The 21,195-nt window shown below is 37.7% G+C and overlaps 1 protein-coding gene across 1 annotated transcript in view; it reads right to left on the bottom strand.

The window, feature by feature from the left end:
- Positions 1–20,361: 20,361 nt before the first annotated feature.
- The window catches only part of PPEF2 (protein phosphatase with EF-hand domain 2), a 31,771-nt gene continuing 30,937 nt past the window's right edge, over positions 20,362–21,195 (bottom strand). Inside the window, exon 16 of the mRNA XM_031942045.1 lies at positions 20,362–20,881. Coding sequence (XP_031797905.1) covers positions 20,631–20,881 — 251 coding nt within the window. The 3' untranslated portion in view covers positions 20,362–20,630. The remainder of the gene's footprint in view (positions 20,882–21,195) is intronic.

The raw sequence follows: 21,195 nt of genomic DNA, 5'->3' as shown, positions 1-21,195 counted from the left end.
CCCAAATCCTCATTTTATTTTTTTAAAAAATCATCAGATCTGGCTAAAAATGTCTTCTCCTGGACTTAAGATCAGCTAATACCCATGCCCTATTATAAGAAGACCTCTTCCTTAATACCTGCTTGGTCACTGATAGGTGACCTGTCAACTTAATCTAATCTCTCACTGCTCTAGTCAACTCTAAGCCAAGGGTTCTTAAAGCTTTTTTATGTCAAGGACTCTTTTTGACAATTATGTGTGAAGCTTGATTCCTCAGAATAATGGCTTTAAATGCTTTAAATGTATGGGATTGCTAAGGAAATCAATTGTGCTGAAACTAAAGGTCTTTTTATTTTTTTTTTCTTCATCCAAATTCATGGATCCTTTTAGGTATCTGTGGACCCCAGTTTAAGAACCCTTGTTCCTAGAATACAAATTACAGAGCAGATGCTAGGCTGAATTGGTAGAAGTGCCTTTTGTCACTAGGAGTTCCTTACAGGTAATGAAATCAGAAGGATGGTTCTGCTTCTTCACTCTCCCCCCAAAAATTATAAAATAATATTTCTATCCTTTCCCTTACATAATGAGCCAACTTAACAGATGACAAAGAGAGGGGAGAAAAGTAGTGTGGTAGAGCCAAATATACATCAATATCTGATGAGATACAGTCTCCCATATCTGGATCCCATTTCCTACCTCCCCTATCCACCACCACCACCATCACCTCTGCAAAGAAGAGAGGTACATTTTTTAATTCTCTTTCTGGGGCCAAACTTGGTTCTTAGAATCATGTCTTACTATTTCATTTTGTTGTTTACCGTGTTATGCTTTGGTTTTCTGAATTCTGCCTGTTTAATCCTGCATTAATTTATAAGTTTTCCCATACTTCTTCAAATTATACATTTTCATTGTTTTTCACCCCAATGATACTCTGTTGCATTTATTTTTCTATCATTATTGGATGTTTTCCCATAATTGCATTTTATACTACTGTTAAATGCTAAAACTTGTTATATTACTCAACATTCAAACATAAACTATTTCTAGGAAAAGGGAAAAAATAACAATGAAGAAACTTAAGGACATTTTTTTTCCTCTTGAAATAAGACTTCCATGTGACAAGAGTGAGGATGTGCACTAATGTTAAGACATCCTAAAGTAAGGATGTTAAGTCCTTGGGGTAGGATTTTTGGCAGGACGTGAACAAGAGTCGAGAATGCTTTGTAGACTGCTAGCAAATTCCTGGAAGAGGGACTGCTTTGCTAGGTTTGTTAGCATGAAAGGTAAGGGGGCTGTGTATGATACCTTGTTGCTATAGAACAATCCACCTTTTCTGATTTTCAAGCCATCTTTGATATATTTTCTAAGAAGTTCCCATCTTCCTCAAGAGTGAGACGTATCTTTGCTTTCCAGATCTTGATAACTTAGGCTGGGACCATTGGCACATGATTGATAAGGAATCCTGCTTGAGTGCCACCTCAAGTGCTATCAGGGGAAGTGACTCTTTCCTGGGCCAATGGAGCGTAAGCTCTGGCACATTCGATCAAGCCATTAAAGTGGATTTACATAGCTCATATCCAAGGGCCAGACTGGCTAGGTTTAAAGGGTTTTATATCCAGAGAAGACTTTCCCCTTATTTAAATACTGCAGAGTGGAGTGAAAGGATGTGGAAGAGATGATGAACTTTGGTGGAAGAAGTTCCAAAACTTGGCACATAATAATGAATCTTTGGGCCATTAGTGTGGACCCTTTAGTGCAGATTGTAGCTCATTCATGCTTCATCTTGTATGATTCTTGTCCATGCCCTTCTATAAAGAGAGAGGCTAGAGGTTGTTTTATGTCCTGGAGATCTTTGTTAATATTTCAGATGCCGATGTGTTACTTGGGACTGTCCATTAATTGTTGCTAGAGAACAGCCTACTTAAAATCAGCTCATGTCTTCCTATAGCATTTGATGTCCCCAACAATTCTGATTGTGAGATTTTGGCAATCTGAGATTCAGAGCTATGAGAGGCAGCTGTGACGTGGCAAATGGAGATTGAGCCTCAGAGACAAGAAGTCTTGTACCAGGAGTCACCCCTAATGTAAATGGGACTCTGGGAAAGTCGGGGAACTTTCAGAGGCAATTCTAAGAAAGTTCTGGTCTCTAGTGCAGCTTGCTCATGGACGTTCCCTTCTGAAGAATCTGTGCGCTAAGCTAGGTTGATAGCCATGCTCAAAACCTTTCCCACTTGGTAGAGACTGCCAGGGTATACATTCACTGGGACAGTTCTCAAGCTCCCCCAAGCAGTGCTATCCCATTATTAGGTATTAGCGAGTTTTCATGGATGGATTCAAGTTGATAACAAGTAAATATATAAAGAGATGAACTGTATCTCTCTTGTTCTCTCTAGGCTCCATTCTTTGCTGCTATTATGAGGGTCAAAATGTGGATTATATTATGCTATGAAAGTGATTTTTTTCCCACCACTAACAGGACTTCTGCTTGGATTTCAGCAGCACAAACCATTCTACATCTTCTCAAGCATCCAAAACCCAAATATATTGAAGAAAATGACATATAGTAATGTGACATATGCTAATGAAATAGGAATCAAACTATCAGTATTAGCCAAGATGATGCTCTTCTTCAACTATGGTATTTTAAATTATTTGTAAACATTTTTAGTTCATTAAGGTATTTTAAAGTGAATCAATCACTTGAGGTGTTTCTTGTTATGTAGGTCAGTCTTAAAATAGCTATTTTGAGATGTTAGGAGTTTTTGCAACTTTTTTCAAGATGTGTGTGAAGTGGAATGGGGTTGACTGGGATTAAGCTGCTATAAACACTGGGATGACACATTGTCATAAAGATTAATATGTGGTTTTCTTTCCTGGCAAATAATCTTGTGTCTAGACATGGGTTTTTGTATAACAACTCAAACTAAGCAGGGTATAACAATCCAAACTAAGTCATTGACTTAAGTTTTAGATTGTGAAAGCTGTAGACATTATCCGTGCTACATCTTATTGTTACCCAAAATTTAGCAGATATTTAGTAAAAATATAAGATTCCTTGATGATTGTAATTTTTTCCAATGTAAGAATTTTTAGAAGATAAGTTTAGAAGATAAGCCAAAAGGCATTTTGTTTGCCTTTCCCTATTTCCCTTTTCTGTACCTTTAATTTGGACTAACAACTTTAATTTAGCCTAATTTCAATTCAACAAGCATATAAGTGCCTTCTCTGCCTGACACTGTGATATACTGTGGGGATACAAAGACAAAAATCAAAGTGTCCCTACCCTCAAGGAGTTTACTTTGCACTAAGTATTGGGGTCGAGAACAACGTGTACACTGAAGAAATTTTTATATAACTATGAGTGAGTGTGTGTGTGTGTGTGTGTGTGTGTATACACATATATGTATGTTATATATGGATGGATGTGTGAGAGAGAAAGAGTTAAAATTTTTGATGCAGGAAAGAAAGGCCATCAACTGGAGGAATCAGAAAAGGTCTCTAGTAAGAGGTGGCATGTGAGGTAAACCTAGAATGGAGCCAGAGATTGCAGAGGCAAAGGAGGGGGGAAGGAGAACATACCATGTGGGGAGGTAAAAAGCCTTACAAAAGTAATGGTACAAAGAATGCCTGTCACTTATGGGGAATAGCAGGTCCTGTTTGCTTTTCACTTCATGTATGAAGATTTACTTCCCATTCCTCCTCTTCATACATGAAGTGAAAAGCAAAGTAAATGTGGGGGGAAAAAGGTTGGAACATTGAAGTGAATTATTTTTCATTTAAATTTTTAGGTTAATATTTAATACTTAAGCAAAATTAGTTATTTTGAATTGACAAAAAAAATGAGCATATTTTATCTGAAAAATAACATGTTATATTCCATGTTTATATATAATGTGCTTAACCTGAAACCATGAGCACCTATTTTATGGCACTTTTTAACTTAATAAAATCTTCAAATATATGAATCACGTAAATGTTAGTTCATAATTGGCAAGAAGTTCAGGTTGGAAAGGATCTTGGAGATTATCTAAGCAGTCCAGTCACACTGTTTTGTAAAGGAAGAAACAAGCCCAGAGAAGTGAAACCCTGCATCTGTTTTGGTATTTAAGGAGCAGTTCAGGCCTTGAATGCTTAGGAGAAGGAGGAAAGGGGCCAATTTAGGGACAGCTAAAATAGACATGAGTTCAAATCTGTACTCAGAACTTAACTTCTGTTTGCCTGTTTACTCCTGTATAAAGTAGGAATAATAATAGCATCTTTTCCCCAGGATAGTTGTTAATATCAAATGAGAAAATATTTGTTTAATGCTTAGCCCAGTATTAAGTACTATATGAAAATAGTCATTGATCCACAGCTAGCTATGTTCTAGCTGCCTACATGCATAAGGGAAGGTAAGGGCGTAAGGGGTAGAGGCAGCTGCTTTAGATAATTAATCTGAAAATATGTTGAGATTTGGTTTTAGACATTGAATATCCATGAAACCAGACTGCATGATAAACATTTACTATTACGTCTATTAATTTGGTGTTTGTACAGATCCAAGTCCTTAAGAACAGGATTCTAGACCCAGTTCTGGAGTACCTGTACGACTGATCAAATTGTCTTTGTGATCTTCAATTTTTTTGTCTCCAGTTTTTTTTCAAGGTTCTTTACAACTGTAATATTCAGTGATTACTATGAATATTAAGACGTACACTTTTAATTATGTACTATGACCAAAACACCTATGACTTGACTTAGAGATCACACAGCAAAGACCCTTAAGAGGTAGTGACTATCAGTTTGGGAGGCCATGATCACAAAGAGCCCTCATGGCTTCATCAGGAATGGGTCATTCCAGGCTAACTTCATTTTCTTTTTGGATAGGATTACTAAACCAATGGATGGAGAGGACAGCATTTACCTAAGATGTTTATAAAGCTTATGACAGGAATATCCTGAGAGAGATGGATCTAACAATAATTGAATCAGATGGATTCAGAATTGGTTGATGGCCATACTCAGTGATTGTGAATAGTTCAGTGTCAACATGGAGTATCACTTGAAAGTGGTTTGACTGACATTGAGTGTCAGTCAAAATGCAAAAGACTTTAGAACTTTGCCCTAAAAAGCCACTAACCTGTACATATCCTTTGACCTGACAATTTCACTGCTAGTGCTGTTCTCCAAAGAGGAGAAAAGGATTGGCAAAAACAAAATATTTTTGTGTTCTGACTTTTGACCTTACCACCCAACCAAAATTGCTTTCTCCAAAGTTTCTAAAGATTTCTTAGTTGCCAGATCTGTCTTATCTCAGTCTTCAAGTTACCTTTTCTCTTGGTGCATTTGACCATCCTCTTCTGGATGCTTTTTCCACTCTGGGTTTTCATGACACAATTTGCTTCTAGTTTGCCAGCACAGCTATCGTTGTCTGTTCCACACACACAACACATGCCTCCTAGAGAAATAGCAGAGAGCTGCCTTTATTTTTTTAAAACAATTTTTAAATTAAAGCTTTTTATTTTCAAAACATATGCATGGATAATTTTTCAACATTCACCCTTGCAAAACCTAGTGTTCCAAATTTTCCTCTCCTTCCCCCCACCCTCTCCTCTAGATGACAAGTAATCCAGTATATGTTAAACATGTTAAAAATATATGTTAAATCCAATATATGTAAACATTTATACAGTTATGTTGCACAAGAAAAATCGGATCAAAAAGGGAAAATGAGAAAGAAAACAAAATACAAGCAAACAGTGAAAATGCTATGTTGTGATCCACACTCGGTTCCCACAGTCTTCTCTCTAGGTGTAGATGACTCTCCATCACAAGAAGAGAGCTACCTTTATATTCTTCTCCATGTCCAGAACAGTGTTTGTTCCCTGTGTCCTGGCCTTCACCTCAGAAACTTGCAGCTCAGGTGTGATGTACATGAAGCATTTTTCCATTTCCTTATCTCCTAGTCTCCCTTCTCCCATGGCACTCTATATTTGAATATTATGTATAAATATGTTTATCTTCATGCTGTATGGTGTAAAGATTCACAAAACACTTCATAATTGTCTCATTTTGTCCTCACTACAATCCTGGAAATAATTGCTGCTATTATCCTTACTTTATAGATGAGGAAACTGAGATAGACAAAGGTTAAAGGTCTGAACATAGACAAGACAGCCTCTGAATTCAAATCTTTGATTCAAGGGTAGCACTCATCTTCTGAACTGCTTGGCTGTTTCTCTTTTAATATGTATACATAATAAATATATAAATAAACATGATTATATAGAAATAATAATTTACAACATAAATGAATATATATAATATATATATTTTATACACACACACAGCGAGAATATAAGCTTAGTGCAAGTAGGATTGTTCTATTTGGGGGGTGGGGGCCATTTTTGCTGAGGCAATTGGGGTTAAGTGACTTACAGCCAGGAAGTGTTCAGTCTCTGAGGTCAAGTTTGAACTCAGATCCTCCTTACTTCAGGGCTGGTGCTCTATCCACTACACCACCTAGCTGCCCCAGATTTTTCCATTTGGGGCACATTTAATGGGTGCTTAATATTTGTTGAATAAATTATTTCAGTGAGGATTTATAGTGTCCTGGTTGGCCCAATAGCACCTGCAAAAGGAGTAACTGCCATCAATAGGGCATCGCTTTTGATTCCATTTAGGGCAGCCTTTATGGCGTTAGCAAACACCCTTATTATGTCTGTCTCCCAATGATCTTCCTTGCTTATCAAACCACTGAACAAAGTCTGGTGGTGTGTGCCTTAGGCTCCTGTATAGTTTTCATATATGCTTTGGTGGGCTAAGAGGGGGGCACCTAGAGGAGAAACTTCAAGCATGATTCTGAAGATTTAGTTGGTTAAAGAATTATCTCCAGAAATTTGCCTGTTCCTATTGTGATGAATGAAAAGTCCAAGAAATACAATTTCCGGGTAATTAATCATTTTATTAATTATGGTTAGTGATGGTCATTTGGCTTTCTCTTGTAAGCCAAAGAGATAGCTCATGGAGCTCTCTCGACACATATACCATTGGTGGGATGTTCCTAACAGGTAAGAATCAATTCTGATTGGTTAACAATTAACAAGAGAATATGAGAGGCTGAGTGCTTTGACTGATCATGTCACTCATCTCAAGCCAGACTACTCCCATCTTGAGCAATTTATCCTAGAGGAATATGAACCACAGAATCAACAAACAATGAAAGATGGTGGGTTAAGAATTCCAGTTTGGTTATATTCTCTTTCAAAGGTCTTCTAGTTGGGTGGGTTCTTACCCAAGATTGGAAAGCACGTAACCCCAGGATTTGGGCAATCTCATTTACCAGTAATGTCCTTTAGGTGCTGGCTGAACAATCTACAAGGAGCTGGTTTCTGAATGAGGAAATAGATAAGAAAAAGTCCTAATTTCAATTAACAGTTATTAATATGAGAGAATTTACTTCTCTCACCTTCTAATGTTCCCTTTACTGACATGCCCTTTTCCAGTTCCCTAAGTATGGGTCCTCTCCAAGGGAACTTTGATTCCAATCCCAATACTTTTCCAATTATCTCATACTGCTTCCAATGCACTGGCATACTACGTTGTACTCTTGCTTCTAGCATCCTCCCTCTTCATACCATCCTTCACAAAGCTACCAGTCAATCTTCCTGATATTTAGGTCAGCCCCCTCGTGTAAAAAAGCTGACAGTGGCTCCTGATCACCTCTATGCTGAAATGTCCATTCCCCATCCTGACTCTTAAGGCTCTCCCCAATTTGGCCACTGTCAGACTTAGAGATTTCCACTACTGTGCTTCACACACTCCTCATTCGAGCCAAATGGAAATGTTAGTGGTTCATACAATCTTGTCGTTCCTGCTTATCATTCGTGCCAGATGCTCTCCACACCAGGAAGCTGTCCTCTCCATAACTCTCTGCTTGTGGAGAACACTCTCTTTCCAAAGCCCAGCACAGGATCCATCTCCTCTTCCCTCATCAGTTTGGATTTTGGAGCAGCTATTAGCAGTTCATTAATTATGATCCCTTAATTTTAAATGTCTGTGATTGCAATTCTGCTTAAAATGTGTTCTCAGACATTTTAAGTAAGGTTAGGTAACTGCATAGATTCTCTGTGCTAGAAGTGACTTGGTAGGTTGGTGCTGGTGAAGTGACAGCCAGTCTGACTCCGCGTTGCTCTCTGAAGACCCTTTTTACATGTCAGTATAAATTTCTCTTCAGCCTCAGCTGGCGGTGGGAACCTCAGCTCGCAGCATGGCTGCTCTTGACCTCCTCCCGGGATGACCACAGACTTTCCAAATAAGAATATAAAGCAGTTAGATTCCTGACGCTGCTCCCAATTGGTTGCTTGGTTACCAATCCCTGAATATGAGAGCATAAATGTATTTGCTTTTAATTTTTTTCAGTTAACATGCATTCATTTTTCTTCCTATTAAAAAAATTACCAGTGATTAAAACATAGACACTTAATACTTTGATGTTTTTATTGCTTTTTAAAAAATAATGATAGTATTTAATGTATATTTTAAATTTGATCATAGAGATAAGAGGTGTGTAGCACAGTGACGAACCTCCTCCAGATTAAGAAAGCTATTGCTCTGATTCTGGTCAGGGGAGGAAATTTCCTACAAGAAGTTTGTAACAGGACCAATCATGGAGCATTTCCTCATTTTGGTTTTCTGCACAGACTTAAAGAATTAGCAAGTTTTGGATAGTAGATTGCAGTTCTGTGTCTAATTATATTTTTATTGTATTACTTTATGAAAATGCTTGCTTTATTCCATAAATTAAAAAAAATTAAGTGTGTAGCAGCAGCATTTCCCTCCATGGAGCTACTAAAATCCTACTTTGAGTTTGGTTAAGGATATTTCTTCATTCCTTGTTGAGAAGAAATATAATATAGAAATCTCAGGAATGGTCTTTAGATGAGTGACAACTGAGATGTGATATATGGCTCAGGTTCAAATTTTTCCAGGATATGTATCTACCTTTGGGAGCTACATCAGCCTGCATTATATTCAAGAAGATTCTCCTCAAGAACAAATAAGAAACTTGGAGGAGGAGATTTAATTGTACCCATTTTATAGCGCTAATGGGAAGTTCTGTGATCTTAATAACAGTTGTTTAGCTGGTGGAGACTGGTGCTAGAGGGACATAGAAAATTTATGGGTTATAAACCAGATGTCAGGTTGTAAGGAGTTCCAGCGGGCAACACTGTAGAGGGTAAAGTATAAGTATCTTTTGCCAGAAATACATTCCTCAAATCTTATACAGATGGCTGAGAATGAGGGCCTCTTTCACAATTACATCAGATGTCTTTGGGGTGAGACCTGGAAGGGAGTCACAGGAATAATTCTGGTCAACAAACCCACAGGTGAAGCTTTTGTACCTTTGAGTTGCGTTTGGAAGAGAGGATCTACATGATAAGCAGAGTTCATGAGTTGACAACTATAAATTTAAAAAGATTGTAAATAAAAATAAGGATTGTGCATAACATACATAAGGTAATTGTTCCTAATGGAACCTAAAAGAAAAGAAATATAGGAGGTGGAATAAAGAAAATGTTTGAGACTACTTGGATGTTCCATGAATTGTAGAAAGTTTGAGTCCTAATTTTTGGTCTCTGAGAAGCTTCTTCTACTGGGATCCAAGACCAGATTGACAATCTTTCTGATGTTACTGGTTACTATCATTGTCAGTTGTTGTTGACCTTATCGGGTCATTATTATTATAGTCTACATTCTTCTCTCTGTTCATTGCTCAGATTTGATGAATGAAGGTGTAGTTGACTGCTCGAGAATTCTGTTACTACCCTAAAATCAGTTTTTAGAGAAAGACCTGTTGATTGATTATTATATTGTTTTTGTTCATTTCACTGTCTTAATGATGTCAGCTATTTCCTGTACTTTTGGTGAAAAACATTTTTCACTGAAGCAACATCTAATGACATCTTTTAATAACATTAAATTTTATTTCCCCCTTTTATAAAGTCCTATGTGAAACCAATTGGTGATCTGGAGGGCAACAAAAATATACTAAAATAGAATATCCCCTGTTAAGTTTGTTAGAAAGTTTTGTGGTAAGGTCAGGATAGCTTTGGAGTCCTAGGATCTGGCTTCAAATCCTGTTCTCTATGCTGCCTGTATAAACTTATACAGCTCAATATCTCTGAATTTCCATTTCCTCTTACGAAAAATGTGAAAAGAGATGTCTTATAAAGTACCCTCCAGATGTAGGTCTATGATCTGATAGCTAACTTAACTAAATTCAAAAATATTGATTACCAGAATGATTCATTAGCCTACCGATTTATTTATTCATTGATTTGTCTGCTCAACAATTTATCTTTTGGGGGAGGGAGAAATATTGGGATTAAGTGATATCTAATATCACATAGCTAGTGAATGTCTGAGGCTGGATTTTAATTCAGATCCTCCTGACTCTCCAAAAAATAATTGCAAGAAGGGGTTCAGAAATTTCCCCAGGAACTGAATGTGGAGCATAAAATAGTATTTTCACTCTTTTTGTTGTTTGCTTGCATTTTGTTTTCTTTCTCATTTTTTCCTTTTTGATCTGATTTTTCTTGTGCAGTAAGATAATTGTGGAAATATGTATAGAAGAAATGCACATGTTTAATATTCACTTGCCATCTAAGGGAGGGAGTGGGAAGAAGGGAGGAAGGAAGGAACTCAAGGTTTTGTAAAGGTGAATGGTGAAAATTATCCATATATATGTATCTATAGATATAGATACATATATACATATATATACATAAAATAAAAAGCTTTAATTTAAAAATTAAGAAAAAAAAGGAAAAAAATTCCCCAGATTCTCAAAATGTTCCAAGACACACAAAAAAGTTAGAAATCCCTGTCTTACATTACTTAACAACTGTATAATGTTCCACCATAGCCAGCAGCTTGAGAAAAACATCAGTTTGTATCCTGGAGTAACACCATAACTTTAACTCCTCCTCCTCTTCCTCTTCCTCCTCATATGTATTAGAGATGGGAACTGAACTAAGATTTCCTTCAAATCCGTCTCTCAATTTTGACTTCACAGGCCCCTTGGGAGGTTTTAGGCAAGAGTACACCAATTATGTCCACCGATCACTTTTGTCATGATCACTTTTTCCTTTATTTCTCCTTGGACTCCTAATAGACCAGAATCAGGTACAGAACAAGCCCCCTCATCTTTTGCTCCACATCCTCAACAACAAGGTCCATGAAAGCTGAGCAGCTGTTCTTCCCTAGTCAACAAACGGGCATTGTTTCAGCCTTGCTTGCTTGACTTTTGTCTTGCTGATGAAGTTCAGTAATTCTGGAGGAGAAGTGAGACTGACTTTGCACAGTCCTGCCTCGCTTCTATCCAATTCATATGCAACCCCATTCCCTACTCCCATCTAATCAAGATGTCCAGAGAATTAATTTCCCAATAATAATGTTTCTGGAATTGAATCATCCCCTTTGCTAAGTGTTGAATCTGATTCCAGAACTTATTATCCATTTTCATCTTTAGATCAGGCAATTTATAATCTTATACAACCACAATTTTGCTTTTTTTTTTTTCTCCCTCCTTGAATCCTCAGCCACATTTTTACTTGGTGGAGATCTACATTTAGATCTCCACAATATAGGAGGACATTCTATTGTTCCTTTCATAATAGCAGCTGGCACTTATTCAGCTCTTTAAGGTTTGCAAGACACTTCATAGATATTACCTCATTTTATCCTCACAGCAACACTGGCAGGTGGATGCTAAAAATAACTTAATACAACCCTGGGAGATTAATGCCATTATGTTCACCATCATATAGCTAGTCAATGTTTAAGGTCAAATTTGAACTCAGGACTTCCTAACTGCAGACTCACAACTCTGTTCACTGTGCCTGTCACCTCGCTGCTTCTGGGTCTTGCCACCTTTGAAAATTGGCCAGGAGGTGATGCCTATTTTTGTTCACAACCATTAATCACTGAGTAGGACTCAATAAAGTGAAATGAAATAACAAAACATCATAGTGGTAGCAAATTGTGAAGACCGAGTTAGCACCCTGGATGCCTTAGAATCAGCCGGAGTCAGGATAAGCAAAAGTCCTTGGTCTTTATTCTTGGTCTTTAGGGGTAGAAATGAATTGGATGGACGCAGAATCTCCCTTCTCCTTGTCCACAGCCAAAGTGACTCTGGCTTGTCTTACTCCACTCCCTAATCCTTCCCACAATTCTCTGTATACACCAAAAGATTGAACCAGCACAGAATAGTGGGAAGGGTCATTTTCCAAGCATATGCTAATAGAATATTGTCCAACAGGTAATTAGCCTTAAGTGCTTGGTTGTCTGACCTCAGTGTATCCACTCAGAGTTTCAGCTCTTTACATCTTCCGCTTTCCTCTGTTTTAGAACACAGGTGATCACGCCCTCCCTGGCTTCTCAGGGAGGTGAAAACACCAAAAAGGAGGTGACCACGCCCCGCTCCCAACTTCTCAGGAAGGGAGGTGAAAAGCACCAAAGGGAAGTGGGGATTGCTAGCGGGTTTCTGGGCTGAAGGGTCTTAGAAACAGGTATGCACAAACCGATTAGCATGGGAGGTATTACACAATCACATAGCAATAACACACAGGCTATTAGTGATAACTCTCCCCACAGTTGGTGTAGGCTCAATGTGGCATAACAAACATGAATTGTACACGCAAGTAGTGGAATAGCAAACAATATAAATCAACATGGTGTTGTAAAAGATCGCCAGAAGTCCTAGAAGGAGGGTATGTAAACAACAGTCACATATATGCCTTCTTCAGCAGCCAAGAGATAGTCCAAAACCAATTTATTGTCCATTGCTTCACATGTCAGGGAACCAATGATTCCTGCAAGTTTTTGAAGTCCTGCAACAGTCTTTTTATGTCTCAGAGAATCCAATGATTCCTGCAGATTTTGAAGTCCTGCAACAATCTTATTATGTCTCAGAGAATCCAATGATTCTTGAAGGTTTTGAAGTCCAACAATTTTCGATGTTCATGAGTCAAACGCTGTAACTGCCACATTTTTTCAATGGTGAGCACAATCAGCAATGGAACCACTTAATGTTTCTTGGGTCTTCTTCGCTTCAAGGGTCTGCTCCACTGCGATGGACAAGGCGAATACGGCTCATTGGCACCCATCTGATTCCTTCTCCACTTGTAGAGATACAAGCAGACCCTCTTCCCCAAGCAGTTAACCTATCTGGTCCCTTCCATTCCCCACTTTTTGGGTCTCTCCACATCACCTGGCAATTATCTAAAGATAGTGGAGCTGCTCTCACTGGACACTGTCCTTCCGGTGGGTTATAAAACCTGTCTGCCAGAGCCAGTGCATCTTTGTCAAAAATCAAGAAATTAATAGTATAAAGGGCTAGATTTAGAAGTTCTCTAGGGTTACCTGTGGCTGCCCTTTTCTTTTGTTTTTGGAGGAACGCCTTTATGTCTCTGTTTCTCCTCTCTACTATTGCCTGTCCTTGAGGATTAAAGGGTATGCCAGTGGTGTATACAATCTTATACTGTGCACAAAAGTGTGCAAAATGTTTGGAAGTATATGCGGGTCCATTATCTGTTTTTATGGCTTGTGGCACACCTATAATTGCAAATGCTTGGATAAGGAATTCAGTGACCACTCGGGCTGTCTCTTTTGCTGCTGGTATTGCAAAAGTGAATCCTGAAAAGGTGTCTACCACAACGTGGATAAAAGACAGACAACCAAAAAATTTATAATGGGTCACATCCATTTGCCAAATTTCACTGGGTCTCAAACCACAAGGGTTCTTCCCTGGAGGGAACGTAGGAGCATGGAAAGGAAGGCAAGCTGTACAGGATTTTACTATGCTCCTAGCTCCTCTCTTGTTATTCCAAATTATAAACAGAAAGCTCGAGCAGCCTGATGATATTTAAAATGAGATTCCTGGGCTTCTTGAAATGAAGGAGTATTGACCAACATAGTTATATGGCTATCTGCCTTTGAATTACCATCAAAAATAGGACCTGGAAGTCCACTATGAGAGTGGCCATGCAAGATATAAATCTTACCTGGATGCTTTCTCACTTGCTCTTGAAGTTCCTTAAAGAGCTGATATAGATTAGAGGCTGCAAATTTTATTTGAGCTGTGGCAATTCTTTGTACCACATCTACTGAATAGGCTGAATCAGATATTATATTTATGTCTCCTGGATAATAAGTAAGAGCTAGAATGATCGCATACAATTCATTCTTCTGAGTAGACTGAAAAGGAGTTCTGACTACTCTCTTTATAGTTAAATCATGAGAGTACACAGCACAAATATTATGTTTGGATGCATCTGTAAAGTTAGTTGGTCCTTTAAGAGGAACTTTAGAAATTTTTTCTTCAAGAATCCATTGCCAATTATGTAATAGTTTGGTTATCTTTAATGGAGACCCATGTGTAAAATTTGGAGCCATGGCCAATAAAATTTGCCACTCTGGGATGGTCTCACAACACGCATTAATTTGTGCATTAGTATAAAAGGTGTATATCTTATCAGGTCTTATCCCAGATAATTGTACTGCTCGGTTAGTGGCCTTTAGTAAAATTCTAGCCACAAGCACTGGGTAAGGGGTAAGGGTTTGTTCTGGTTGTGCTGGGAGGTTCATCCACTCTATCACATTGTCTCCTTGATGAAGGACTGCTGTGGGTGCCTCTTGTGTAGCAAAAACAGATATTTCCAAGGGTTTTTGAGTGACTCTTTCAACCACATTGGATAAAGCCAGTTCAACTTCTCTCAAAGCCTCTTGAGCTTCTTTTGTTAGCTGACATGGTGAGTTTAAAGCATTGTCTCCCCTTAAAATGTCATATAATGGTTGCAATTGATAAGTAGTCAAGCCTAACACTGGATGCATCCATTGGATATCTCCTATCAATTTCTGAAAGTCATTTAAGGTGTTTAGCTTCTTTGTTCTTAAGGATAGTTTTTGTACTGTGAGAACCTTAGGATATACTTCATATCCTAAATGTTGAAAAGGAGCATGTCTTTGAATTTTTTCTGGAGCTATGTACAATTTGTAGTTTCTTAGTGTTTCTATGGTCTTTATTAGACATGCTTCTAACATTTGTTCCTCAGGTGCACATCCCAATAGATCATCCATGTAAGGTAATAACATTACTTTTGGAAATGCTTTTCTTACTGGAGTAAGAGCAGCAGCAACATGCATTTGACACATAGTAGGGCTGTTTTTCATTCCCTGTGACAAAACTGTCCATTCATATCTTTTATAGAGCTCAGCTAAGTTAACGCTGGGCACTGAAAAGGCAAATCTTTTCATATCCTCCTTATCTAAAGGGATAGAATAGAAACAATCTTTAATGTCTATAACCCAGAGAGGCCATTCTCTAGGCAGTTGTGTAGGAGATGGAAGTCCAGGCTGAAGAGTTCCCATAGTTTCCATCTGTTCATTTAGCTTTCTTAATCCTCCATTTTCCAGATTTCTTTTTTTACAACAAGTACTGGGGAATTCCAAGGACTTAGTTGTAAGTGTCCTTGGTCAAGTTGCTCCTGTAATATATCTAATAAGGCCTGAATTTTATTGCTACCTAAGGGCCACTGTTCTATCCGCACTGGTATATCAGTTTTCCATTGAATAGGAATAGGTAAAGTCACAGGATACATTTATATTCTCAAATCAGCTGTTTTCTTCCCTTCTTCTGTGGCTTTAAGTACTGCCTTTTGCAATCTAGTCATAGGAGGGGGTGATTTGGGGGAGGGGGAAGGTGCTGGTGGTGTCACTGCCCCTCCCACTCCTCCTCCTCCTTCCATCCCAGAAAGTGGAGTTGATGGGGGCATGTCAAGAACCAGTTCTGGTTTAGGTGGGGTTGAATCACCATGCCCTTCACCATGCCGTTCATCCTCACTTAATTCCCCATGTCCTCTGGTGACATTGCCATTAATCGTCCTTTGTCTTCCTCATTTTCCTCACACTTCCTCATCTGGCCATCCTTAGAATTTTTTTTTCTATAACTTGCAGGATTCTTTAAGGCCAATTGTATTATCTTGTATGTATACAATGTTTCCTTGGAAATTGAATCAGGACCTTTATCATTGTAGTATTCACATAATTGATCTCCTACTAGTTTCCAATTATCTGCCCCTATATCTTCTTCCTTTAAGAACCAAGGGGACCTGAGTTCCAATGTACCCAAGAATCTGCAATCTGCTCCCAAGTTACAAATAAGCCCTGTCCCTTGATCAGCTTGAGAGTATGCTTTCTATAGAGCCCCGCCTCAGGGTGGGGGTGGGGGTATGTGGGGGACTGGGGCTGGGGGAGAATCTTTTCCCAATATCTGCCCCATTTCAGCTAGAAAAGATTACTAGTTTAGCCCTTAACAAAGTAAGTTCCCTGTTTGTCTATTAAAATACTCACCCTATTTCCTGGTCACTAGGGACTTCTTCAGTGAAATTAGGGTCCTTGGTCCACACGTTGAGCATCAAATGTGAAGACCGAGTTAGCTCCCTGGATACCTTACAATCAGCTGGAGTCAGGCAAAAGTCATTGGTCTTGGTTCTTGGTTCTTAGGGGGAGAAGTGAAGGGGATGGACGCCGGATCTCCACGACTTTCCTTCTCCTTTGTCCACAGCCAAAGTGACTCTGGCTTGTCTTACTTCACCTCCTAATCCCTCCCACGATTCTCTGTATACACCAAAAGATCGAACCAGCACAGAATAGTGGGAAGGGCAATTTTCCAAGCATATGCAAATAGAGTATTGTCCAATAAGTGTTCAGTTGTCTGACCTCAGTGCATCCACTCAGAGTTTACAGCAAATGATAATCCTAAGGGATGTAGAATCAGTGCTATGCAAAATCTAAATGGGAGAGGATCAGAAGTGATGGAGAGACAGGAAAAAACTTCATGGAGGAGAGGGAATTGGAACAGGGCCCTAAGAAATGAATAAGATTATATCAGGTTGAGGTGGGGAGTGGGGATGAAGTTGGGAAGGAAAGTATATTTCAGCTGTGACAAATAGTATAAGAGAAAGATGCATGGCTGATTAATTATTTAAATAAATAATATATATGTATATAAATAATAATTATTTTTATCTATTAAAAATACTCTGATAATGTATGCAGTATCAGTGTATGCTGGAAATAATTCCAGGACAAGGAATGACTGATTAATGATTTGCAAGAAAAGTTTTATTTTGTAATTTCCTTTTTTGTTTGTTTACATATATCTCTATTTATTTATTGAATTTATTTAATATTTTATTTTCCCCGGTATCACATAAAAATAATTTAAAACATCAATTTTTAAAACTTTGAGTACCAAATTCTCTCCCTTCCTCCCTCCCTCCCCCACCTTTGAGAAGGCAAGTAATTCAATATAAGTGATACATATGTTGTCATGCAAAACACTTCCATGTTAGTCAAGTTGTGAAAGAAAACATAGACCAATAACAACAACAACAATAATAATTCAAGAAAAAATAAAAGTTAAGAAGTATTTCAATCTATATTCAGACACCATCAGTTCTCTGTCTGGGGAATCGATAGCATTTTTCAGTATAAGTCCTTCAGTTTCTTGGATTATTGTATTGCTGAGAACAGCTAAGTCATTCACAGTTAATTATCTTACAATAGTGTTACTTTGCACACAGTACATTTCATTTTGTATCAGCTCATGGAGGTCTTTCCAGCTTTTTCTGAGAGCTTCTCAATATTTTTTATACTACAATAGAATTCCATTTATAATCACACAGTATAATTTTTTCAGCCATTTGTTAATTGATAGGCATCCTCTCGACTTCCAATTCTTTGCCACTAGAAGAGAGTTGTTATAAATATTTTTGTACATATAAGTTTTTTTTCTTTTTCTTTTTTATCTCTTTTGGGGGATACAGACCTAGTAATGATATTGCTGGATCAAAGGGGAAGCACAGTTTTAGAACCCTTTGGGCATAGTTCCAAATTGCACTACAGAATGGTTAAATCAGCTCACAACTCCACTAACAGAGCATTAATGTCTTATTTTTCCCACATCACCTCCAACATTTGTCATTTTTCTTTTCTGTCCTAAATCTGTCCTAAAACTTCAGAATTGGTTTAATTTGCATTTCTTCAGTCAATAATGAATTAGAGCTTATATATACAGAGAAAAAGAGAGAGAGAGAAAGCTATAGAGAGCACTTTGATTACTTCATCTGAAAACTGTTCTCATCTTTTGATCATTTATCATTTGGGGAATGGCTTTTATTTTTATAAATTGATTCAGTTTGAGAGAGACAAGGCCGTTATTAGAAAAATTAGCTTCAAAATTTTTTTCACAGTTGCTATCATTAATTATATTTCCATTTATTCTATTCTTCCCCTAAGTTTATTCCATTCTCTTTCTTCCTTCACTCTGTCCCGCCTCAAAAATGTTTTGTTTCTAACAACCCTCTCCTCCTGTTTACCCTCCCATTTATCATTTCTCCCTTCTCTTATTTCTCTCCCCTTCTACTTTCTTGTAAGGTAAGATAAATTTCTATATTTAATTGAGCATGTATGTTATTCCTTTTTTAAGACAATTCTGATCTCAGTAAGATTCATTTACTCCTCAGCTCCCTCCTCTTCCCCTCCATTGTAAAAACTTTTCCTTGCCTCTTTTATGTGAGATAATTTACCCTGTTCTACCTCTCCCTTTCCCTTTCTCCCAGTATACTTCTCTCTCAATCCTTAATTTTATTTTTTAGATATTATTCCCTACTCAACTTAAGATCTTTGCCTTCTGTCTAAATATATTCCTTACTGCACTAATAATGAGAAAGTTCTCATAAGTTACAAGTATCATCTTCCCATCTAAGAATATGAAGAGTTTAATTTTACTAAGTTTTTTTATGATTTCCCTTTCCTGTTTACCTTTTAATGGTTTTCTTGAGTCTTGTACTTGAAAGTCACATTTTCTATTCACCTCTGGTCTTTTCATCAAGAATGCCTGAAAAGTCCTCTATTTCACTGAATTTCCATTTTCCCCATTAAAGTATTATACTCAACTTTGCTGTGTAGATGATTCTTGGTTGCAATCCTAGTTCCTTTGCCCTCCTGAATAGACTATTCCAAGCCCTCCTGTCCTTTAATGTAGAAGTTCCTAATATTGTGTTATCCTGATTTATGGGTTCATTATACTTGATTTATTTTTTTCTGGCTGCTTGCAATGTTTTCTCCTTGATCTAGGAATTCTGGAATTTGGTTATAATATTCCTGGGAGTTGTCATTTTGGGATTTCTCTTAGGGGATTGATGGATTCTTTCCATTTTTATTTTGTCCTCTGGTTCCAGAATATTAGGGCAGTTTTCCTTGATAATTTCTTGAAATATAATACCTAGGCTCTTTTTTCGATCATGGCTTTCAGGTAGTTCAATAATTTTAAAATTCTGTCTCCTGGATCTATTTTCTGGGTCAGTTGTTTCATTCTTTTGGGTTTGTTTTGTTTCATGATTTCTCATACACTCATTAGGTTCCATTTGATCAATTCTAATTTTAAGGATTTTTTTTCTTTAGTGGGCTCCTTTTCCATTTGGCCAATTCTGCTTTTTAAGACATTATTTTTCCCATTGACTTTTTGTAACTCTTTTACCATTTGGCCTAGTCTGGTTTTTTTTCAGTATTTTTGTGTCTTCTTTATCAAGCTGTTGACTCTTTTTAAAATGATTTTCTTGCATCATTCTCATTTCTCTGTCCAGTTTTTCCTCTATCTTTCTTACTTGATTTTCAAAATTGTTTTTGAGCTCTTCCATGGCTTGAGGTCAATTAATATTTTTTGAAGGCTTTGGATGTGAGAGCTTTGACTTGTTTTCTTCTTCTGTGTATGTGTGTTTTGATCTTCCTTGTCACCATAGAAACTTTCTGGTGGTCAATTTTGTTTTCTATTGTTTGGTCATTTTCCTAATCCACTCTGACCAAAGTAAAACAGACCTTTCTCTGCCATCTTGGCTCTACCCCCTCCTTTTTTTAAAAGCAGAAAAAATCTTTTCTCCTAAGTAAGGGTAGGAGGTAAGGGATTAAACATTTATTAAGCATTTACAATGTGCCAGGCACTGGACTAAACACTTTACAAATATTATTTCATTTGATAAGAACAGGGGTGGGGAACTTTTTTCTGCCAGGGTCCATTTGGATATTTAGAACATCATTCACAGACCATACAAAAGTATCAATTTAAAAACTAAAACAGTGGGAAATTGTACCTAGTCTTCAGCTTATCTTCACCTGCAGTTGCGTTGACAGGGTCAGATCAAATCATTTCATAGGATTTAGATAGCCCATAGACCAGATATTCCCCATCCTCATATAAGAAGAAAGGAATGAGACCAGGTAATAGTCTTCCATCTGGAGAAACACATCAAAATGAATTTTTTTTATTTTGGTATGGATTGAGAATGACACTCCCCTTTTTAAAAATTAACCTCCAAGTAGGAGAAGCATCTGCCAATGTAATAAGGAACATATATAAACTTTCTTTCAGTTCCACACTTTTCCCTCATCTATTTGCTCTTCAAATTTTCCAACAAACCCTGGAACTTTTTCTTAAAGTGATGTTGAGAATGTAGATAGTGTGAAGTTGGAGGTACGTAGTCTATCAGTAAAAATGTCCCAGTAGGCTGGCTAATCCTATAAGGCACTTTAACTGGTGGATTCCATGGTCAGTGGACTCCCTGGCCACTACAACTGCTCTCATTAGTCTCTGAACCCTTCAGTTCTGAGTCTTTGTCCTCCAAGTATGACTGTTCAACCAGGCGGAAAGCCTCAAGGAACTCATTGATGTCTATGTTTCCATCTTTGTTGAAGTCAATGCTCCGAGCCATGTCACAGATGCTTTCATCAGTAATGTCGACGTTCATGTGAGAACTGAAGAGCTTCCAAATCTGTCTGAATTCATCAAATGAAATGAGCCCTATGGAAGAAAGACACATCTTACTGTCCAAGACTAGGAATAAATGAGACAGGAGAATCCAGTGAGGAAGAAGGGATAGCAGTGTTCATGCAGTTTTGCTAAAAATAAAACCCAACAAAGAACCCAACATCAGTAAAAACCCAACTGATGGGCCCTAAAAAAGACAACAACCCTGTCTCCTGTTTGAAGTATTTCGGTAGAGTCAGAGCTGGTCAATGTGCAGCAGAGGAACATCTGGCAGTGACTACACCTGTTCTCAATAGTATTTCTCCAAGAAATGATGGGGTCTGTGAGACCATGGGGAAGCAGATCTA

The sequence above is a fragment of the Sarcophilus harrisii genome, chromosome 6 (assembly GCF_902635505.1).
Source record: "Sarcophilus harrisii chromosome 6, mSarHar1.11, whole genome shotgun sequence".
Classification (NCBI taxonomy): domain Eukaryota; kingdom Metazoa; phylum Chordata; class Mammalia; order Dasyuromorphia; family Dasyuridae; genus Sarcophilus; species Sarcophilus harrisii.
Note: the sequence above shows the minus strand (reverse complement) of the source record. Positions and strands in the feature narration are given on the sequence as shown.